The following is a 19,762-nucleotide window of genomic DNA, read 5'->3' on the forward strand; positions in this document are numbered from 1 at the left end:
CATAGATTAGTGGGATATAACTATAAGGGAGTTAGGAATCGTTACCCAATAACTTCCTCTAAAAATCTCTCGAAATTTTTCCCTCTACCGAGCTCCCAATTCAATTTTGTGATATGAACTCAAATCCTCCGTTTTTGAACATTAAATTCTACCCAGGTATGCCCCTTCTCCGCGAACGCTATCAAGCATCGCGTTCGCGAAGCACAAATTTCACCAGACCAAAAATCCCTTCTACGCGAACGCGGTCAATCACTCGCGAATGCAAAAGGTACTGACACCCTCTCATCGCGTTCGCGACCTTACTCCGCGAACGTGTAGACCAAATGGATGGGTCCCAGCTGCCTCACTTTCCTCTTTCCTCTACGCGAACGCGTTCTACTCCTCGCGTGTGCGATGCTTCCACTGACCATACCTTCGCAAAAGCGGACCCTTTTTTGCGAACGCGAAGAGTAAACTCGAGTCGTCCTCCCAGATGCCTTCGCGAACGCGATGAAGGAAATCTCTGCAACAAAATACCAGAAAATTTGCCAACTCTCAAAGTCCAAAAATGATCTGTTAACCACCCGAAATCAACCCGAGGCCTCAAGGACCTTAACCAAACATACCAACCAATCCTAAAGCATCATACGAACTTAGTCTAATCCTCAAATCACATCAAACAACGCTAAAATCAAGAATCACCCTCCAATTCAAACATAAACAACTTGAAACTTCAAAATTCTACAATCGATGTCGAAACCAACCAAACCACGTCCGGTCGACCCCAAGTTTTGCACACAAGTCATATTCAACACTACGGACCTACTCCAACTTCCGGAATCGGATTCCGACCCCGATATCAAAAATTCCACTACCAGTCCAAAACTCCAAAAATTCGACTTTCGCCATTTCAAGCCTAACTAAGCTACGGACCTCCAAAACATAATCCGGACACGCCCCTAAGCCCAAAATCACCCAACAGAGCTAACGGAATCGATGGAACTCCATTCCGGAGTCGTCTTCACACAGTTCTGACTACGGTCCAACTTCTAAAACTTAAGCCTCCGTTTAGGGACTAAGTGTCCCAAACACTTCCAAAAACCAAAATGAAACCTCTCGGCAAGTCACAATACCAGAAATAGATACGGGGGAAGCAGTTAATAGGAGATCGGAGCTCTAACTCTCAAAACGACAGGCCGGGTCGTTACACTGCTGGACATGTGTGTTCTTGACTAGCCAATACTCTGCCCTATACAACATAGTCGGTCTAACCACAACCTTGTAGAACTGACCTTAAATCTCAACGGCACATTCTTATCGTACAAGACACCGGAAGCGAGCCTCCACTTCATCCACCCTACACCGATACGGTGTGTGACATCCTCATCAATATAAGAAAAATATTATCAAATATAAGAAAAACTTACTGCATAAAATATTCAAAAAATTTGATAAAGTTTTGCTTTAACATTTTGAAATACATGAACATAAATTATTGGCAGAATGGCCTAAATGACACTTATACTTGTGCCACTTTGTCATGCCGGTCCTCCTACTTCACTTTTTGTCATCCAGACACTTTAACTTGTTCAAAAGTAATATTTTAAACCCCTCTGACCGTGTGTGTATCTCACTTGCTTGACGTGGATGACGCATCATATTCCACGTCTTTTTTTATATTTTATCTACTAAAATATTTATTATATATTATTTTCTTAAAGAAAAAGGAAATCAATATCTCCATCTCATCTCTCTTCCCTAAAATAAATTCACATATTTCTTCTTCCTACGAAATGTTAAAATTAAATGAAAATAGAACAAAATTAGTATTTGTAAGCAGCAATGGCCACTTTTAGTAATTGCTGACAAAAACATATGGCTGGAGTGCCGTAAAAATGGCCCAAAGAATATCCACCGCTTCTAATGGCCAAAGCACTACCGGAATTACCTCTCCCATGTTCAAAACTGCAGAAATCGCCACCCTGCCAATCATCTTGAGGTCATGAAGTCAACTCTTGAAGAACCTATGAGTGAATCACTAAGAGATGTCGAAGACCTTTCTCTTAAGTTTTCCATTGATGTGGACTTCAAAGCCAATGGGGAGCTTGATATGGCAAGAAGGCAGCAGGAACTTGTGGAGAAACTCTCCCGAAAAGCTAATTCAATTAGCAAGCCTATTGTTAGCGTACAGGGGGGAGACGAAAAGGGGGGTATTGTGTGCGTGGGGGTGGGGGGTGGGGGAAGGGAGTGGGGGAAGAAGAAGAAGAAGCGCACAGGAGGAGGAGGGGGGGGGGACGAGGAGGGAGGAACAGAATATCCCTTTTGCCTTTTTTTTTTCTTATTTAATTTTTATTCTTATTTTAATTTTAATGATTTTTTTTCTTTTTATTTTAATTATTTCTGGTTCAACATATTCATATTCACGCTCCTTATCCGCGTGAATTACACCACTTTATCCAGCTCAACCATTATTTTGCCACATGTGCTTGGTCAACGGTCAGAGGGGTTTAAAATATTGATTTTAAACAAGTTAAAGTGTCTGGATGAAAAAAAGTAAAGTAGAAGGACCGACATGACAAAGTGATACAAGTATAGGTGCCATTTAGGCCATTCTGCCTAAATTATTTCATTTATCAATAAGTTATTTTGAATTTCGATACTTATAAGTAAGGAAAGAATAAGTCTTGTTAATCACTAGTAGTAATTAAAGACTTGAAATGTCCAACCTAATTAATACACTTTCACATGTGGTATCGCACTTTCAACGGGCAGCCCACCTGCCCGTAATTCTTCTTCGCTTTCCCACGCCACACAACAGCTATATAAAAACAGCATATTAGCCCATAATCTTCCTTCACTGTCTCTGTAGTTCCTCTTTGCATTTGCCTTTTTCAGCATTTTGCTCTCAAAGAGGAATTTCAGAGTCTCTCATTTACTCGCATTCCCAAATTTCTACTACAAATGGAGGGCTTTAACATGAAGATGTTTGTTGTTGCTGTCGTCATGATGATGATGGCTATCTCCGCCGTGAAGAGCGTCGCCGCCGCTGATGCTCCGGCACCTGCCCCGGCTTCTGATGCCACCGTCTTCGTCCCCACCTTCTTCGCTTCGTTTGTTGCTCTTGCTTTTGCTCTTCTCTTCTAATTTAGCTCCGTGTATTCTTGATTAAATCATGAGGGCCGTTTCGTAAATTTCTTTTCTTTGGGTTTTTGTTTTGATTTTTTTGGGGTGACTCTTTGATTGTATTTTGTTAGTTTCATGTATTTTGTGTAATATATTTGGAATTTTAGTGAGTTTTTTTAGGTTATTACTATTAATAAGATATCTTGACTCTAGTGTTTTGGCTTCATAATTCTTACTATTTCTTTAATTATATTTAGCTTTCAAAGATGATACTCCCTCTCCCTCCGTTCCAGTACGTGAACCTATTTAGTTTTTGGTCCGTTTTAAAAAGAATGACTCTTTTCTAAATTCGGCAACAATTTAGTTTAAATTTACAATTCTACCCTCAATGAGAAGTTTTTATAACCACACAAATACTGTGCCCTTTTAACTTGTGTAGGACCACAAATTCTAAAAGTGTTCATTGAAACGAAGGGAGTACTATATTAAGATTCGTTCATTTAATATGGTAGAGATAATTATATGTTGCAAAAGTGATCAAACGACATCTTTACCTTAAAATTATAGTATGATGTTTTTTTTCCCCTAGTATATTTGGAACTAATTTGGAAGGTAAATACTTCTTTAATATGTTTTTTTTCCTTAAATGTGTACCTAATTGCAAAAATCTCAAGAAAGCAAGGGCACATTCTAATCAATTCAAAGTTAAAAGAGAAATAAATTGACGAAAAAGAACCTTTATAAGCATCATATGTTGGACGGTATACTATGTTGCGCAGATTCTACAAAGTATTGTTGTATTCGTGTCGGTTCCTTAAAAAGTATGCTGATTTTAAAAGATTCAACACACAACCAGTATTTTTGGAGAGTTCGAGCGACATATACGATATATATACTTTTCGAGCGACATATACGATATATATACTTTTTAAACCTCTTTTGTTATTCTTTCTAGAAAGAACTCCAAACCTATAAATTTACTTTAAATTAAAGGCCTAACTAGTAGAACTACCTTTTGTAAGGTGAAGTTCTTTATTAAAGTAACAAGTTGAGAGTGATTCCACTACTTGCAGTTGCAGTGGAATATATGTACAATAATGATTATTATTCTAAGAAATGTGAATTTCAAGTCTCCAAACATATGCATTTTCAAACCTCAAAAGGTTACGATGATCTAAGAATTTAAAGAAAGACCATATTCTGAAGTCCATATATAGCAAATTAAGAGGTACTTATTTTTATTACCATGATATTTTTCATGCACGGAATCATCAATTATATAAGGAGGGGCGAAAAAGAAAAGTAGCTAGGTTGAGGTATGCAAGCCAGCACGAACACTATAATTATTAAATAAAAACAAAATTAGCTAGAAATTTCTATATTCGAATCATGTGGTATCATTACATGAAAATAAATCCTTGGCCAGGTAATATATTTGCTTTCTAATTGTTTGAATGGTCAAGTAAATTGAGGAATAGAAGAAGCACAAGTGAGATTGAATAGATGCCATAAATTAAGTGATATTCTTTTGTTGAATAGAAACCATTGACGAGAATTCTCTGGGCATCAATTGATGGTGACTCTTGAGTTGTACATGTGAACTAATAAGTTGTGATCTTTATTGAAAGTTTCAATGAAAGGCCACCAAACTGTGCAAAATATGGACAACTCATCTTATAAATTTATAGCTATCAAATCTCCTCTTTATGTTGCTAGATTTATTTATTTTGTTTTCAAGGTGGGAATATAATTCACTTTTGGAGCCATCACAAAAATGTCAAGGATCACAGCTAAAATTCAAAAGCCCTAGTTGTAGGGAAAATGTTTAAAGCTAGAAAATTCAAACCACCACATGGCTACAAAAGAGAAGATACTCCTCCTAATAAATATGATTAAACATGATGGATGTCTATCTATATTCATTAGGGGTGCACATGGGGGAGTAAATTATAATGGAAAAGAGAAAAGGCCTAAACATATGATTAAACCATCCCTCAATAATTCTTCATCATTAAATGCAGCTCCAAAACTTGGTCGGTTGGTTTGGACCTTTATCTCTAAATTATACTATATACTAACTACATATTTATCTATCAATGCCTTTATTCGAGTGAGTTTGTTCGTTTAAGAAATAGGTCAAGATTTACATCAATGTAAGGCCCTTTGAAGTAGCGCTGGCCATATATAATCGATAGGCCGAACCGATAAAATGCTAGTATTGGATTATGGATATCGGGGTATTAGTTCGATAACGGTTTAATATTATTTGATTATTGGGTTATCGATTGGGGTGTCGATTTGCCCAATTTTATTAACGGTTTAACCGATGGCCCAATAAACTTTAACAAAATTATAGTTTTACCCACTAAGTATATAAAGCCACCTTATGGTTTCATTCCCTCAATTCTCTCGGCAGTCTTCAGACCTTAATCCTTAGAGTAAGTTTTAAACTTTTCTGAATTTTTCATCTTAATTCTTTTGTTAAGATTTGTAGTTCTATACTTTAAAGAATTAATTGTTTAGATTTTTAATTTGTCTATTTGTTTCTTTTGTTGCACTGATTCTTTTGTATTTACAAGATTACGAATTTATTTTTTTCTTATTAGTTATGCCCGCCCGCAGTGAGATAGTTAATAAGATTAGATTGTTGAATGTCTTATTCCTTACTCCTACTAACTTATAACTTTGAAAATTGAGATCATTCGTTGGGATTTTCAAATGCAAGAAAGTGTTCTTTTTTAAAGTTGAAATTTAATCCATCTTTCTTATGAGCAAAAATTCAGTTCCTTTCTCTTAACAGTATGATCACAATTTCTATAAAAAAAACATGAAAATTTTTGGATATTACCGATACCCGATAACCTATATCTTATCGGTTCAATTATCGATTTAGCATGTTTATAAACCGATAATCGATATGTCGAACCGATAACATTCACAACCGAACCAACCCGACCGATGCACACTTGTACTTTGAAGCCGAAAGATGAATGATGCAAATAATTTACTTTGTTTTACTAATGCCAATTAAACTCCAAGTTAACGACAATAAACCATCACAGAAAACAGATGTTCTTAATGAAGAGCATCCTCCCCTCAATAGTCAACGCCTTTTGTTAATGACAATAAACCATCACAGACAAATTCATGCAGTGTTACAAGTCTCCCTCATGTAATAATATACATAGAAACCCTCTGTTCTCAAAATTTACAAGATTGTTGTCATGTTTCCATCTAAACTCTAAAGCACAAGAGCTTCGGTTACCTGCGTATTTGAAAAACTTTCTGAAAAAGATAAGATACAACATGGGGCCGTAGCAACTAACCCAAAGGGGAAGAAATAAAAGGGAATGAAGAAAGCCACTCTAATTGCTGTAGAAGCCAGATTCTGAGATCTAAGTTCTTTGCTTTAGTGATAATCCGATCCAAGAGATGACGAGTAGTAGCTTACGAGTCTCCTGAGGAGGACACTCTTGCTGATGACGTCTCTCCCAGCGAAACAGATGCCAAAGACGAAGCCCAAACTCGAGCATTCCTAGCACCTTTATGAAAGTTTCTTGTTTTGCTCAGCTTTAGCTTGCTCCAAGCCCTCTTGAGGTCAATCACGTGGAAAACGCGCCCCAAAAGCTGCCTTGACTCTCCAAAGATTCCAATGTTTAGATGAGGAATATATGCAACCCACATTGCTACTACATGAGCTACCAACCCAGGGAAGAAATAAAGGGACGCCCTAAAAAATAGGAATGCAACCGACAGTACAAGGTAAGGTTCACTCGAGAGCAATTCCCTTAAAGAGGACCCTTTCCATTGCTGAAAAGCTTTGTGACCATCTGTCTTATAAGTAATTTGATGTTCAGTCACTTCTGTCACAGGATCAAGCCCTGAAAACAAGCATAAATGTGTGAATTCAATACCATTAAGTTGAAAATGAGAAAGTGTAAAGCACTGATTTGTTGCATGCCATAAAAATAAGTATTTCTATTACTTGTATAGTATATGGCTGCACGGTTAAACCCTGTATATATGCCAAGTAGCACTTCAAATTTTTTGACTTCACTAAATAAAGCAATCATTTTTTGGGGGAGGTGGGCCCTTACTGGTGTTCATTCGACAAGCTACAGCGAATTTTCTTGGCATTTCAGCAGTCTCATATTAAGGAATGTCCATATGTGAAACTCCCAGGATACAAAATCTCACTTCTATGCATCAGTTTGATTGGGATGTGGATATATACTTGGTCTTTGCTGACTTATTTTAAACTAACTTAATTCTTGTTCTTTCTATTATGTAAACATGCGACAAATAATTGCAGGCATGCCCTTTGCTAATCTACAGTCAGCTTAGCAGCTAATGTTTAGCTCATCTAGTTCTCCAGTATCTTAAAGGTTGATCCTCCAGATGCCTACAAGCTACAGCCAGTTGATTACTTTTACCTAATTACATATCACATGTTCATGTTAATTTTGGAAAAAGAAATGCAAAAGTAAAATGAAACAGAAAAGGGGAATAAAAATGTAAAGCCCAATACTATTCAGATTCTACTTAAGTTTTTGGTTGTGGGCTCTTCAGCTTTGGGACCAAATCTAAATGCTAAGTGGTGTGGTTGTGCTTCAGCATAAATGTATGGCACTTTGCTTCAACATTGAATTTTGCCAAAAGTGCTGAAGTCAGGAAAGCCATAGGGGAGAACCCTTGCTCGCCAAAATAGAAAAAGCCCTTCCCCTTTCTCTAATAATAAGGTAAGCTAGGATGCATTTTAGAGTATTCCATTCCGTTTTTCAGCTGGATCCGGGCCTCTTGTTATTGTTCGGCCTGAATTAACTATATTCAGTAGAGCAAGGGGCTTTATCGAAAGGCTAGAAACTTTTATGTATATAAATATAGTGTGTGTATACAGGGTGTAGGCATGCCACTTAAAATAAAGAACCCCAAGTCAGTAAGGTAGTTAACCAAACACAAGTAACAAGTTAAGAAAGATCCTCACACATTGCAAATACTAATTGGCTTAAGCGATGAGCATAGGCTAAGTGTAAAACATTTTAGAGTCAGAATTCAGTTTTCTTTGGCCGATCCGCTCAATCTTTTCCTTAAAAAAAATGGCACCAGGCTGAAAACCAAATATAATGAAATTGAAAAGCTAAAACCATTCCACCACAATAATCAAAGCCCATTGACCTAATTGCTGAAAAATGCTCACTCCTCCAAACAGTAAGGATGAACTCTTACTATTATGCCACCCAAGAGCAGGCAAAAGGAGAATATAGGCAAGCAATTGGAAAGGTCACCTGTAGTCCTCTTGTAGAAGTTCACAAGAGAGTGAAGATCTTTCCGGCCATGATACCGCACTCTCATTGTCTGATTCACAATCAATATTGCTGGAAAGCTGTGAACTCCATATCTGGAGAAGACACTGCAGGTGAGAGGCAAGACACGTGATTAAAATTGTAAGGAACTAACAGCTGAAAGAGAGCAGAGAAGCTTGGGATAGAGGAAAATGCTAAATACTTTTATCAATTTTCCTTTTCTTGGGGAAACATTATGATGTAGCACAGAGGCCTTATTATTGATGCACATAATAGTACTTATTTAATTGAAAGCATATGTAGGTAAGGACTCACAAAGGCTTCTGTCACTAGGTTGCTCAGGGAAATATTCATCTGATATTATTTTTTTGGATAAGGTATATTTATCTGATAGTTTCAATCTCATACTTTTCCTAGACAAATTTCCATGCAGTACATGCACATTCTGAAAACAAATAGGTAGAGTTGGGACGACATCCCAGGTACAGACCCTTAAATGAACTGCCGGTATCAGTCATAGATGGCATGCTTTCAGCACTTTTTCAACTATTTCATTGTTTAATTTAATATCCAGCACTGATTAAGTATTCTTAAAAAGGGCATAAAGGCGAGTCAGGGATCAGCAGTTGCCATAAATTTTAATGGCACCTTGTGAGCAGTTACTGCTGTATTGCACAAGCTCTAATGGTGGAGCAAAATGCTAATAGAGATGGCACGGCTTTAACATACTTAGAAAAGATAATAATGTAGCAAAAATTGAACCCACCTAGGCATGGCTTTTGATTGCTCAACCATCACATGTCTGATTCGCGGGAACATGGAACTCAGAGCACCAAACTTTGATTTAACATCTGTTGAGAAAGGACACCACGAGGCGTAGAACAAAATAGCAGTAACATCATCTTTCTGACTGGACCCTAGAGCCTTGTCAAGTGATTCTCCATCCGTCTTTTGTGAGGAGATTGAATAAAGGCACAAAAATCAGGATAAAAAGAAAAATAACTATATTAAGATGCATGCCATAGTTAAAAAGAAGAACGTAGTTTATGTGAAGAATTATTAAGTTATTTATGAGAAATTAGGTCCACAATTCCCTCTCCTACACCATAAAAGAAAAAGAAAAGAAAACACAACCCAGCTCCTGCCCCAAGGAACAAATGGAAAGAAAATGATAATATAACAAATGTAAACTTTGGGAAACTGTAAAAGGAGATCTAAATGAGATCCATCCATTCAGCACAAACTGCATAACAAGGTTGCACACACTTCAGGCTGGAGATGAATTAATGCAAGAAAAGAATAAACATTCCTCACAAGTATCCAGGAGAAATCAAAAGACCGGCTATGGAGGTAAAAGCTAAATTTCGAAAACAACTTATGAATAAAAAACCTTTCACATCAAAGAGAGAATAAGCCTGTTGCATTCAACACATAACAAGCCCTAAAAAAAGGAGCAATCCCAGAACCAAAGTGATATATATTGCTGAGACACAAACAATCGCACACTGATGGACATTTATTTGATACATCATCATCTAGAGAACCCACATTATCAGTTGAATAATCTATTTTTCAAAGATGATCCCAACATTACAAAACCATTTGAAGCCCCAACCGCAAGTTAGGTAAACATCCATTCAGCATAATAGAGCTTGACGACCAACTACTCCGTTCATTAACCACTTGATGACCACTTATTCATTCACTTACCTGAAAGCCAGTTCTTTTCCTAATTCTATTTCGGCTCTTATACATGCTATTGTCACCCTTCAAACCAAGCTCTTGCCATCTTTAGCTTGTAGGAAGTTGTAATATAAGTACCTTGCTTTAACCTGCATACTAAGTAAGGATTTACTAGGACAAGAGAAGTGCTGGAGCCAGAGGAGGTTAAATAGAAACTTATTCTTGTGGATTCCCCCTTCCCTAATACTGTTGAAAAACAGTATAATATTCACCTAGAGTGGAAATAACGCCACATTCTGATTGCAGCCAAGATAAAATGCCACAATTAATGTTTCACAATCAGTCAAATCATTATCAACGGATGTTTGCTGATAAAAGAAAATAATTATTAGTAGCGGATGTCCATATGAGCACTCATCCTAAAGGCGAATACATGAACCGCAGTCTGAGCCTAAAATTGTCCCGTCCACCTAACACTCTTCGAACCCAAGTTTCCCTCTCTATGCACACTTCATTATCTACTCTTGAAACAATAGAATACACTTTGCAAACGCTTGGCACAGCTTCAGAACAAAATTAATCACATAATGCTTTTCCAACTCACAGGCTTCTCCAGGGGAGGAGGGGAGGCTGTTGATACCACTTACACATCTTTTTTATCTACTACATATACACATGATAAAATATCCAAAAATCAATATCTCTAAACGCACTATTTACACTTCACTGTTTACTCTCGAGACATGAAATACAATTTCCAAACAGAAAATCTTCAAAAACAAAGTAAATGTCATTCCATCAAACAGTATCCTACTCATGGGTGCCTCTGCAAGGATGGGGAGGCTATCAACAACAACAATAACAACTACACCAGTACACCTCAGTCTCAAACAAGTTGGGGGGACTACCAATACAGCTTAATACTCCAGATTACTTTGATCTGTTTCTCCAATAATCAATAAAAAACAATAGTTCTTTTGTAATTTCTTAATTCAAAGAAAATCTTTAGTTTTTTACATCTAAATTACGCTCAAATGATCAGCTATGCTGCAACAAGGAGTTACAAAGAGGACCCTGAAACAGGAACGTTCAATGCTTAATGATAGAATTTCCATATCACCGGTGACTTAAGTAATCTTTTCAACGTCTACAGCAATTAAACATTACAAAAATTCATATTTTTCAAAAGATCTCCTAAACAATCAGCTGCAACTCCATGAGTAAGCAAAACTAAACCATTATTAGCTATTGAAAGTACTTAAAATGAGCTACGATGCAACAAGGGACTTATAAAACTGCCCTTGAACAAAAAGGTGATAACACATCTAAATACAAGTATCTCCACGTTACCGTGACTTGAAAAATCTGCAGAAATAAGCTGCAGTATTTTCCCCAATACCTTATCTATTGAATCATAAGATAATCTCAAACCCCAAATTAACTTTAAAAATCCAATCTTTTAAAGCAAAAATAATGAAAATCATCAAAAACAGAAGCAACTCAATGAAAAATTACTTAATCACAAGTCACAAGACCATGATTGGCTATTGATAAATAAACCCAATTAATCAAGGGGAAAAAAACCCAGCAAAGATTCTCACAAATCTTATAACAACTTCAAACCCCTAAGAATCACCAAAATAAGAAAACCACTTCAAAAAAATGAAATCTTTAGCAAAACCAAACAGCAAAATTTTTGAAAAATTCAACCCATTTCAATTAATCAACAAAACCCCAATACAAAAATACCAGATATATACTGAAACCAAATAAACAAAAAATCCCCAGAAAAAAAAAAGAGATAAAGAAATTAAATTACCTCAACAAGCAAAGGAGGTGGAAAGGAGATCCGAAGAGGGCATTGAGACCTCAGATCGTACAAAAACGTATTCGTATTATACGATGAAAATACGTATCCAAAAGCTGAAAATACATAACACAATACTACTATGTATCTCATCGACACCATCATCCTACAAACAACAATACTAACTACTTTCTGATTTTCTCCTATAAAAAGAAACCCAAATAAAATTCCCTAAATATTAAATACAAAAAGAAAATTCTTCCCTCTTAGCCTCTCTTTAAGAAAATCTTGAAATTTTGGATGATAAAGTCGCCTTCTTTTTTCCTTTTATATTTTTTGTATGTTTAGTGTCAATGTTCTGTCAAACCAGCTTTTCTTCTAAAACTCTCTCTCTCTCTCAGCAACTTTTTCGTCTTCGTACGATTTTTGATTTAAAACTAATTTGGCTTTTCTATTTTTCGATATACTTTAATAAGGCCTATTTGATTTGTAATCTTGAAAAGTAAATATTAAAATATCTTCTTATTTTTTATAAAATATGAAGAAATTACTTCTTCTTTTTTGTGGTTATCTAGTTTTCCACCATCTACCATTCAAAACATAGTGTCTCGACTCACGAGTTTGAATAATATTTTTTGAAAAAATGTAATAAATGTTATATTAAGCTACAGAATATTTTTGTGATATTTAATTATATTCTATTCATCCCAAACGATAAAAAGGTTAAGAGCACAAATGTTGACACACTTGCAGTTTATTATTATTTTAATATTTAAGAATTAGATAAATTCTAAATCACAATTCTTATATTTTGAAGAATCATAATTATAGGAAAGAATTACACCTCTTGTCACTTGGCATAGCAGCCCAACCGAAAATCGTCCAGATTTGAAGCTCTTACCCTATTTAACACATATTGTACATAACTTGAAAGAAACTTTTCAGCCTTTACCCATTATTAAAGACACACTTTTAAGGTTTTTATTATTTTCTTCTTTCTTCATTCCTAGCACACCAAATTGTCTCTCACCGCCTCTAGCTTCTTTCTTTCCAACACACATAGATCCCTCATCATCTCTTAACCTATCCACCGCTATTCCCCCTCCCCTACCCCCCTACGCAGTTCTGCCATCAATGGCTCGAAGAAGGCTCGGGCTCCTACTCTGTCGTCTATGGTGACAAGCAGAAGAATAACCTTAATTTCTAATGTCTGGTCGAGCTCCGAGGAGAAAAGATCGGAAGCTAAATCAATCTTCAACACGATGAAACAGAAAGCTCCAGACTTGCTTGTTCTTAAGCTTGTTGACCATCTTGGCTCATCGCAAGTTATTGATTCCCGTGATATGTGTGTTGTCCTCCTTGAAGTCTCGAATCTGAAATTGGGTGTATTGTATTTGTGCGTTGAATTCCGAATCGTTGGCGCAAAATTGCTAACCTATAGACGAGTTGAATCATCCAATACCTTCTACTACAACTCGAGGCTTGGATAAAAATCATAACTATGTAGCAGTTTGTATAAACACTGTATAATAGTGTATATGAATATACAAACACCTCTTATACACTATTATACATGTTTATACAAGTTATACAGTATTGTATAATTGTGTATAAATGTGTATATTTGTGTATAATGTTGTATAATTATATTTTCTTTTCAGTTTATAAGGATGTATATACATTGTTAGTGTGTAAGAGGCCTCTACGGAAGTTTGACACTTCCTTCTCTCTTTTTTTCCGTGTATGTGCTGTATAAAAAAGATTTGTACGCGTTGGAGGGATTCTACAATTCATTTACCAAGTTTTTATTTTTCTTTTATCCCGTTGCATTGCTTCAGCAATTACACATAATAGTGTATGAAAATAACTGGTTGTATAAAGAGGGAGCAATAACCGTAGTTGATTGTGTGAAATAAGCTGTCTTTCGGGAATTAGCCTATATTTTTGGGCTATAGATTTGCAAAGTGGTATCTAGGCTATTATGTTGCAAGTCAGGTGTATGAGTTGTATTTATGTGAAATTATCGCTTTGTTTATTGAAATAGCAAAGGATTGTTTTGTTGGGAACAAGTTAACCCTTAATTAGTTATACTATAATTTTATTCCAACCAAATATAGAATTAGATCATCTTAAATTTAATATTAAAATTAATTATCTCTTATACCTCGTACCAAACGAGCCCTAATAATGCACTTCTTCTTGGGGGTAGATGGAACATAAAAGAGTTGAATAAATTGACCAATTTTGACAATTTAACAAAAGACTATACCAAACCCAACCAACTAATCTATAAAAAATATATAAATACGTAGAAAATTTATTTCCATGCTGGCCATTATTCCAATTCTTCTCCACGCTTGGGAGAAAAAGAAGAAATAAATAAATAAATAAATGATTCTTTTCCCTTTCCTCGTTTTGTCATTCTTCTGATGACTACAGTAGCTATATGGTATTTCTTCTGATCTTTGATTTTTTTTGTTGTATTTTTATTTGGATTTTCTGTTCATGTAAAGGGGCTTAGATCATTGCGCAGTGGTTTTTCTTGCATGCCTTTAAGACCTCAACATCAAAATTTCCACTGCTTTAGATTTGGTTTTCATATGCTTTTTCAAGAATTTCAAGCCTTAAGAAAAAGGCCTGCTAGCTTATATTGATCCATTCATATTGTCTTTTTTTTTTTTTGAGAAGGATATATTGTCTTTTTGGAGTTGCAGATTCTTGAATGTTGCTAACTTATACTGTAGTTTGATGTCTTTGAGCTTTGGTGTATTAAGATTATGTTCAAAGCTAATTTACCATTAAAAAATAAAAAGATTATGTTCATAGCTCGAAATTTGTTTGATTCTAGCTGAATATGATGGGATTTATCTCTTACTAGTATGCTGTAATCACCGTTGATTTTCCTTTTTGGGTTGATGATAAAGATTGACAAGAGTGGGTTGCTCTAGTGGTGAGCACCCTCCACTTCCAACCAAAAGGTTGTGAGTTCAAGGTGGGGAGTTCTTGGAGGGAGGGAGCCGAGGGTCTATCGGAAACAGCCTCTCTACCCTAGAGTAGGGGTAAGGTCTGCGCACACACTACCCTCCCCAGACCCTACTAGTGGGATTATATTGGGTGGTTGTTGTTGTTGTTGTTGGTTGTTGATAAAGATTAATGACTTTCTCCTTTTATCAATCCTGGGAAAAAATCTCATCCTTCAGTGAATAAAGTCACCCTTTGACCCTATTCCTGAAGCAACTGAGATAACTATATGCAGTGAACAGGAACTGAGTTCTGGATTATTGCCAAATCAGTGAGCTTGTCCTCGAAGTTGATTCCTTTCCCCTATGGATCGACTTAGTGAGCTGCCTGAACTGATACTGGTTCACATCCTCTCATTCGTGAACATGAGAGATGTTGTCAGAACAGCCATTCTCTCCAAACGATGGCGACACCTGTGGTCAATTGTCCCAAATCTTGATTTTAGTTATGATGATTTCTATCCCTATCAGAATTATGTGGACTTTGTGAATCGGACCTTGCTTTCTCGTGGCACTTCTAAGATCAGAAGACTTAAAATTGGTCTCTTTTTAAATGCCAGTTATCCTAAAGATTATGAGGGATGGATTCTGTATGCTGTAAAGAGTAATATAGAAGAGCTCTTCTTAGAATTTAATCAAGACTGTTGCTACTGGTGCCCACCTCGGTGTGTGTATCGCAATTCTTCATTCAAGACATTGAATTTGTGGAGTTGCAAGTTTATACGTGATGTGCAAATAAGTTGGAACTTGTTGGCAAAGTTAACCCTCCGGTTCTCGGTGTTGGGGGATCAAGATGTTCATAAGATTATGGTGGGTGCTCCAAAACTGGAATTCCTTGAGTTGGATTCTTGCTGTGGCTATGATGATCTGAATATTGATTCTTCTTCTTTAAGAACACTGATTGTACGTGAGTCTGAGTCAGTTGAGTTTGAATATGGTCCCATCATGAAAATTTCAGCCCCCAATGTTCAGACCCTGCGCCTATCAGGATCTCTTTATAGGAAGTGTATTTTGATGAATGTGCAGTCCGTTGTTAATGCCACCCTCAATCTTCGTCCACACACTGGTTTTAATGGTGAAAAGAAGAACTTAAAAGGGCAGCAGGATAACCTAATGGAGCTAGTTAGGAGCCTTAAACATGTTGAGAACTTAACTTTGGGTGCTTGGTGCGTTGAGGTTAGTTTTCGAAACAAGTTATCTGTATCTGGTCTTTCTCTTTGCCTACCTTTAAGAGTCTCTCTCTTTTCTTTGTTTTTTTTGTGTGTGTGCGCGCGTGTCGTTATGGGGTAGGTGTCTTGACCTTTGGAGCAGAGTGAAGTAATTGTTAAAATTGCTAGCTTTAGTCCTCTCTTCTCTGGTTAGCTTTGCTTTCTCGGCATGCCTCTATATACACAAAGCACATTGGTCGAATCCTGATGTTCAAACAAGCACATTAGAGAGATCTTCCTTACAATCCTCCGAATTTTTAGCATTAGGTTACTTTCTAAAAGCTAATAACTTCAAGACACAAGTATTATTCTAATTTTTCTTTGTAAACAAACAATATTCCTTCCAAATGCAACTGTAAGTACAATTTCCGAAGCTCACAAGGAAATTGAACTGTTACTGGCTCACCTGAATTCTTCAGCCACATAATATTTGTAAACAAAATCTAACTAAAAAAAAAACTAATTCCTAGGTTTACTTAGATCAGAATCTATTGAGAAGAAATCTCTTAAGCTCTCCAATGGCAAAAATTCTCCAGATATCTAAAATGACCAAATTTTCAGCACAGTAATTGAATGCCTAAAGATGGAGACATCTTAGAGGAAGTAAAAATCATTTCAAAGTAAGTATGATTCAGCACATTGCTCACCTCCTTTCATCTTTATCTTAAGTTTATCATGTTTTATTATGATCTAGTATGTGACTAGGTTTAAGAAGTTAACGGCTTGGCAGTGTGTTTTTATATTACAACTTCCCCATAACTACACATTATACAATTTGTTTTTCATGAAATTCTGATCGGGCACGCTTGTCCTAGCGGGTACTGAAATATCTACTTTTTCCCTCTGGATTCGGTGAATTTGACGATACAAGGTTCTAGCGCTAAGGGAGAAGAAACGCATTCCTTCTCAGATTTCAACTCACAAATGTGTCACATTAAGTATACATATGAAGGAAGATGATCTTTTTGGAACAGTTAACCTGCTTAAAGGTTCACCAGCTCTGCAGATGCTAATAATAGACATGCAATATGTACCCTATGAAGAGGTACATATTTCCTAAACTTTCTTGATCTCTATTTCTTATCTGACATATTCTGCCCAGAGTATTTACTAGAAATTTGTGGAGAAAGAGCACTTTCAGTCAAACTAATTCTCTTGAAGACAAGTGGAGGAAAGCATAGTGCTATTTCTTCTCTCGACTTAGACACCAAAAAAATTTAGTATGTAGGTTTTTATAGGTATTCTTCTAACATGTTCATAGTTTATTCTATATTTCCTCTTTCTCCCAAATACATAAGAATCATACATGCATTCTTACATTAATATCGTAATACATGAACTAAGAAAATTTATATGCTTGGGATGAATCTAGTTTATTCATCAAACACTCCCTTAAAACCTGATTCATCACTCCAAGAAGCATTCTGGATTTTAAACTGCGTTCTTGCTGACACTTTGTGTGATTGGAAGAAGAGAATAATACAATTCAAAGGATAAAATTTTATAAGGTTCAAAGAGAATCGAATAAGGAGATAAGCACTCTAATAACATTAGGAGAAGTTCCATTTTACATTTAAAAAAAAACACACTAGACTCACATATGTGTAGCTACTTTATACTTCTAGTTACATGAACCATCTAGGATAACTCAACTCAAAGGACACACACTTCAATTATAACTTTCAGAACATATATATTAGACTTAAACAGCTAGAAAAACTCAAAATACAAATAAACCTAGCACTTGTTCATACTGTTAACATTTAAGTTTACTATTTCCAACAGTATCTTCGCGATGAACTGGTTATGGAAATTTAGCTTCAGTTAATAAACTAAACACCGCATTCATTACATTGCCAGAGAAGTAGAAAATGCTTTCATTGACATACATCCATTGATCTGATCCTCCTTATCAAAAGAAAATAAAAACATAAACAAAAATATCCGTTATATCTGATCCTGTACTGGCTTGTGGAGATCATTTGTATTATTCATTTCTGCTTCTATCTAAATGTAAGCAAACCTTATCTTGGAAATTTTTTCTAGCCAAAAGGCGCGGGGCTAGCAGATTCAAAAAATTTCTACAATTCTAATGGCGCAAACTACTTAGCGTCACAAGCGAAGCACGTTAAATGTTTGCTGCACCATTTGAAGACAGTCAAGATTACCCAGTTTGTGGCAAAAACCTCCGTGTTTCCATTTCTGGAGTTCATTTTGAAGAACGGGAAGGTACTAGAGAATGTTGTAATCATAGCGAAAAGGGTAGATACAAATTCACCAGACTACTTGCTAAAAGTTGCCCAAATATTACTAAGTCTGCCTAGGGCTTCTTCCCGAGCAGTTGTTACGCTCCTCAACTGATGACATCAAGTCATTTTGTAATTTCAATAACTCATCAGCTTGTTCCGAAGCTGCATGGATTATGTTTGATTTTTGTGGGGTGTCAGACATCTTGAATAGTTCAAACACGTTTTTTCTAAAATGAACTAATGCATTTTGTGAAGGTAAATGTCTCTTGTTGTTGTAATATTGCTCAGTGGCGGAGCCACATGCACCCAAGGGAAGCGACACCCCTTTGTCGGAAAATTATAGTGTAGCTGGGTAATTTCTTTTAAGATATGTATATATACTATATATATTGATACCCCTTGACTTGTTGGTGAGTTTATTTCTGTATGTTTTGACTCCCCTTAATGAAAATCTTGGCTCCGCCACCGATATTGCTATGATGCTTCTTGTCTCCTGGATATTATATATTCTGTTGCCTCAAGTTAATACTTGAGTATATATCCCCTTAGGCTTGTGGTTAAGTCTTTAAATCGTGTGATTCTCCCTTGGTAATTCCAATAGCCCCTTCTTTTGTTATGCTGATTTTTTTTTTTTGTTGGTTGAAAAAGATGAAGAGGGGGGGGGGGGGGGGGTAGGTGGATTAAGTTATTATACATAAGATTAGTGAAAAACAATTGTTAGGGTAGTCTTAGTAGTTTAGTTGATTAGCAACTCAAACTTTCACCTTGTTGGTGAGGGTTCGATTTCCCACCTTGTTATAAAATGACTTTTATTCTTGCTACCTCTCTGGTAAGTCCACTACTCAGAGTTCTCATGTCCGTAGGGATGCGGACTGTTTGTCTCCTTATATGGTATTGGGCAATTCCCGCCTCATAAGTTATGTAGTACTTGAGGTTCGAGTAGTCCTTATAGAAGCTTTCTAGAATTTAATATGTGTTTATTATTTGAAGGGTAATGAATTCTTGTCTTTCTATTTTTTTTTATTGTAAATCTTTTTGGGGCTTTGGAGTTATTTTGCATTGAATATATTTTCAGTTTTAATTGTTTCTTCTCTTTTCAGTTTCTTCATTTATTATTTATGTTTAATTTCATGAATAAATGACATGAAATTTGTTGGGTTTTCTAACGGTATTATAGTGCGATTATCTTCCGTTTTATTTTGGTTCAACAAATATTTAACAAGCTAATTAATGGTACTCTACTAATCTGTTGGTTTCTGTCTTAACAGTTACAGAATACAGACGACCCCTATGTATACATAAATCTTTTTTTGTTTATCTAATTACCAATTAATCCATCACATTTATGCTATAACTGGTCATAAAATTCTTCTTATATTTTTTTTAAAGG

At 36.0% G+C, this 19,762-nt stretch overlaps 2 protein-coding genes across 4 annotated transcripts; one reads left to right on the forward strand and one right to left on the reverse strand.

Annotated features, from left to right (window-relative positions):
* On the reverse strand, positions 6,162-12,334 carry LOC109223988 (5'-adenylylsulfate reductase-like 5). Of its 2 annotated transcripts, none has more exons than XM_019388509.1 (4): positions 11,908-12,334; positions 9,172-9,353; positions 8,388-8,500; positions 6,162-6,983 (listed from the first exon to the last, which is right to left on the reverse strand). In XM_019388509.1, exons 1-4 carry the CDS (start codon positions 12,058-12,060, stop codon positions 6,550-6,552), a joined length of 882 nt encoding a protein of 293 aa, XP_019244054.1. In that variant the 5' UTR covers positions 12,061-12,334; the 3' UTR covers positions 6,162-6,549. The 2 variants fall into 2 exon arrangements, with proteins under 2 accessions (XP_019244054.1, XP_019244053.1); XM_019388508.1 differs by having other exon boundaries at positions 8,388-8,512.
* Positions 14,215-18,849, forward strand: LOC109223989 (putative F-box protein At1g49610). Of its 2 annotated transcripts, none has more exons than XM_019388510.1 (4): positions 14,215-14,344; positions 15,096-16,091; positions 16,995-17,168; positions 18,170-18,849. In XM_019388510.1, exons 2-4 carry the CDS (start codon positions 15,222-15,224, stop codon positions 18,482-18,484), a joined length of 1,359 nt encoding a protein of 452 aa, XP_019244055.1. In that variant the 5' UTR covers positions 14,215-14,344; positions 15,096-15,221; the 3' UTR covers positions 18,485-18,849. The 2 variants fall into 2 exon arrangements, with proteins under 2 accessions (XP_019244055.1, XP_019244056.1); XM_019388511.1 differs by having other exon boundaries at positions 15,476-16,091.

Source organism: Nicotiana attenuata, chromosome 3 (genome assembly GCF_001879085.1).
Source record: "Nicotiana attenuata strain UT chromosome 3, NIATTr2, whole genome shotgun sequence".
Classification (NCBI taxonomy): Eukaryota; Viridiplantae; Streptophyta; class Magnoliopsida; order Solanales; family Solanaceae; genus Nicotiana; species Nicotiana attenuata.